We start from the raw sequence: 3,399 nt of genomic DNA on the forward strand, positions 1-3,399 counted from the left end.
TATGTATATATATATATATATATATATATATATGTATATATATATATATATATATATATATATATATATATATATATATATAAAATTCTTGTTTTTCTTTTTTTTTTCTTTCTTTCTTTTTTTTATTCATTTATAAATAAATATATATATATATATATATACATATATATAATATATATTATATATATATATATATATATATATATATATATGTATGTATATATATATATATATATATATATATATATATATATATATATATATAATATATATATATATATATATATATATATATATATATATACATATATATATATAAATGCATATGTGTGTGTGTGTGTGTGGGTGTGTGTATGTGTGTGTGTGTGTGTGTGTGTGTATGTGTGTGTGTGTGTGTGCGCGCGCGCGAGCGCTTATACGTTCAGTTTAATTCAGTGAAATTCGCAAAGGCCAGCTTCGCCCGATATTTACACACATGTGGCCCTACCTGTTTTACCAACGTAGAGCCGTTTCATCTAACTCACCGTCACAGAAGACATAATAATTTTCTTTTCTCCCCCCCCCCCTCCCTCAATCGCCCACTCGGATGCCTAGGTCCTGGACCCCTGGAACGAGCTGTGCGACAACTACGGCAAGTGCGCCTACGACAGGTTCACGGCTCTCAAGCAGCAGAATGCCAACTTGAAGGCTATCCTGGCCGTCGGAGGCTGGAACGAGGGCTCGGCCAAGTACTCCACGGTAGGGATAACGTCTACGATGAAAAAGGGTGGATTATATAATATATAATGCAAAGGATATTGCATAAGTGTGGAATTAATATAAATGAATGAATGGCACACTGACGCTGTCAAAGAAACAGCAGGAAATCTTGACTTTTCAAGTATTTCTGGACTAGCCTTCCCTTTAGCCTGAGGAAGAGTATAGTCTTCATGAAAACATAGTGTATGAGGTGTTTCTTCCTGACAACAGCTGTGGGCATTCAAAAACTGTTTTTCTACCTGACAGATGGCAGCTGACCCAGCAAGAAGGAACAGATTCATCACCACCTCAATCGATCTCTTGAAGAAGCATGGCTTCGACGGACTCGACATGGACTGGGAGTACCCAACACAGCGTGGAGGCAACCCCGAGGACTATGTATGTCTTTGATGAAAGAACCTGTATCATGCACATTTTACAAAAGTTCTTATGTGTGTGTGTGTAACCGTTGCACTTATTTTCGGTTGCCTTCATGTTCGTAATTTCGTGTTACTCTCTCAGGACAATTTCGTCATCCTGTTAGCCGAGTTGAAGGAAGCCCTGAGTGCGGAAGGCATGCTCCTGACAGCCGCCGTGTCAGCCGGGAAGGGCACCATCGACCCTGCTTACAACATTCCAGAAATGTCCAAGTCCCTCGACCTGATCAACGTGATGACCTACGACATGCACGGCGCCTGGGATGACTACACTCACCACCAGTCTGGTCTTTACGCTCATCCTCTCGACGAGGGGGATAATCTCTACTTTAATGTGGTGGGTAAATGGGCACACAGACACTGTTTCTACTTAAAATGGCCGGATGAAGGACCTTGAGGAAAACATGGTAAATGTAGTTGACACTGAAAGAAGCACCAGCGTTAATGGACAAAGAGGATTCATCTATTTACCTCTCAACTGTAAAAAAGGGAGAGCTTTCACCACCGTACCTTTTCCAGGACTTCGCAATCAAATACTGGATCGAGAAGGGAGCTCGCCCCGGCCAGATCGCCCTGGGTATCCCGCTGTACGGCCGCTGCTGGACCCTCGCCAGTCAGCAGGAAACCGGGTATTACGCCCCCGCGCACCAGCCCGGCGCCGCTGGGGACTGGACAAGGAGCCCTGGCATGCTTGGCTACAATGAGGTAGGCCTTAGTTGCACTGTGCTTGGCATGATTTATTACTCATTGTGGGGTATTGCACGGATTAATTAACGATGTGTTGTTGATGGTTATCTTTTGTTAATACCATTTGCAGATTTGTTACATGCAAACGACCCAGGACTGGACCGTGGTAAATGACCCTGCCATGAACGAGCCCTACACCTACTACTTCCCCATGAACAATATCTGGTGCTCGTACGACCACGAGGCCTCGGTCGTCATAAAGGTAAACGGACACATAGTTTAACCTGATCTGAAAAAATTGAATATCAGTTATGAGTAAACCCACATTGCAACTTGAATCCACTGCCCGCAGGCCAATTACGCTAAGACCATGGGTCTGGCTGGTACAATGGTCTGGAGCGTCGAGACAGACGACTTCCACGGGCTGTGCCACAGTCGCAAGTACAACCTCATAAAGACCATGGTGGAGGCGTTCGGCGGCAGCACCATCACCGAGCCCCCCACACTCCCTCCTCCGTCCACGACCACGCGGGTAAAGGCGTCTTTTCCTTTCTCCAGAAATGAATCAAGGCTCATTTCATTTCTGCGAATCCGTTATGGCTGTGATGTCACTGATCATTATTCATTATTAATGTGTATATATATTCATTGCCAACCCTATCTGCCATCAGGACCCTAACCTGCCAACGCTGCCTCCTTCCACCACCACCACATACAAGCCACCCCCACCAGGAGAGCACTGCAGCCAACCCGGCCTGAACCCAGACCCTCTTGACTGTACCCACTACTACCTGTGCTCTATTGTACGTATTTATCTTTGTTTCCTTCCTCTTACCTGGGAAATGTTGTACAATATAACAAAATATTACATATGGTTCTGGAGTTTATGGAGTTTTCACCTAATTCAATTATATTCCGCAATATGCCTTGTTTAAAATAAACACAAAATTCCCTGTACAGAGCGTCACTGGCGGTTACGATGAGACGGAGCAACTGTGTCCTGAGGGAACGCTCTATAACCCCCAGAGCTTCATCTGCGACTGGAAGGACGCCGTCTGCCACCTGGACGGCATTTGCCCTAATGATTGCTAAGGCAACATTACATGTATACTTTGAATAAAGTGAATTCAAAGCAAAATAGCAATTTTCACAGACCATCTCTTTCTTGTACATTCCTTTATGATTGATATACATTCCCCTAATGCATTTGATAGGGCTTGTTTACGCCACAGTTTTAAGAGGCAGGTTTGGGAACTGGCTTCGGAAAACGATATTGAAATTGTTGAACCTCCCATTCCAAACACGAATGTTCTTACCTGTTATATAATATATAGTAAATATGCAAAACAAAGTGCAGGAGCCTGTAACCACCATTATTCTCTGCTGCTGATGCATGCTAGCATAAACACATGGCATATATACCACGACAATACAGCATTTAACTTAGTATCATCCATGCCCAGTGGACCATTATTAATAAAAGTGTGTGTATACAAACACACACACACACACACACTCACACACACACACACACACA

The 3,399-nt window shown here is 43.1% G+C and overlaps 1 protein-coding gene across 1 annotated transcript in view; it reads left to right on the forward strand.

The window, feature by feature from the left end:
- LOC119576229 (acidic mammalian chitinase-like) overlaps positions 1-3,000 on the forward strand; it is a 3,988-nt gene extending 988 nt beyond the window's left edge. The window contains exons 3-10 of the mRNA XM_037923822.1: positions 595-738; positions 1,006-1,137; positions 1,261-1,512; positions 1,695-1,880; positions 1,993-2,124; positions 2,215-2,394; positions 2,534-2,665; positions 2,823-3,000. Of these exons, the coding sequence (XP_037779750.1) occupies positions 595-738; positions 1,006-1,137; positions 1,261-1,512; positions 1,695-1,880; positions 1,993-2,124; positions 2,215-2,394; positions 2,534-2,665; positions 2,823-2,954 (1,290 nt within the window). The 3' untranslated portion in view covers positions 2,955-3,000. The remainder of the gene's footprint in view (positions 1-594; positions 739-1,005; positions 1,138-1,260; positions 1,513-1,694; positions 1,881-1,992; positions 2,125-2,214; positions 2,395-2,533; positions 2,666-2,822) is intronic.
- Positions 3,001-3,399: the final 399 nt, after the last annotated feature.

The sequence above is a fragment of the Penaeus monodon genome, chromosome 8, assembly GCF_015228065.2.
Source record: "Penaeus monodon isolate SGIC_2016 chromosome 8, NSTDA_Pmon_1, whole genome shotgun sequence".
Lineage (NCBI taxonomy): Eukaryota > Metazoa > Arthropoda > Malacostraca > Decapoda > Penaeidae > Penaeus > Penaeus monodon.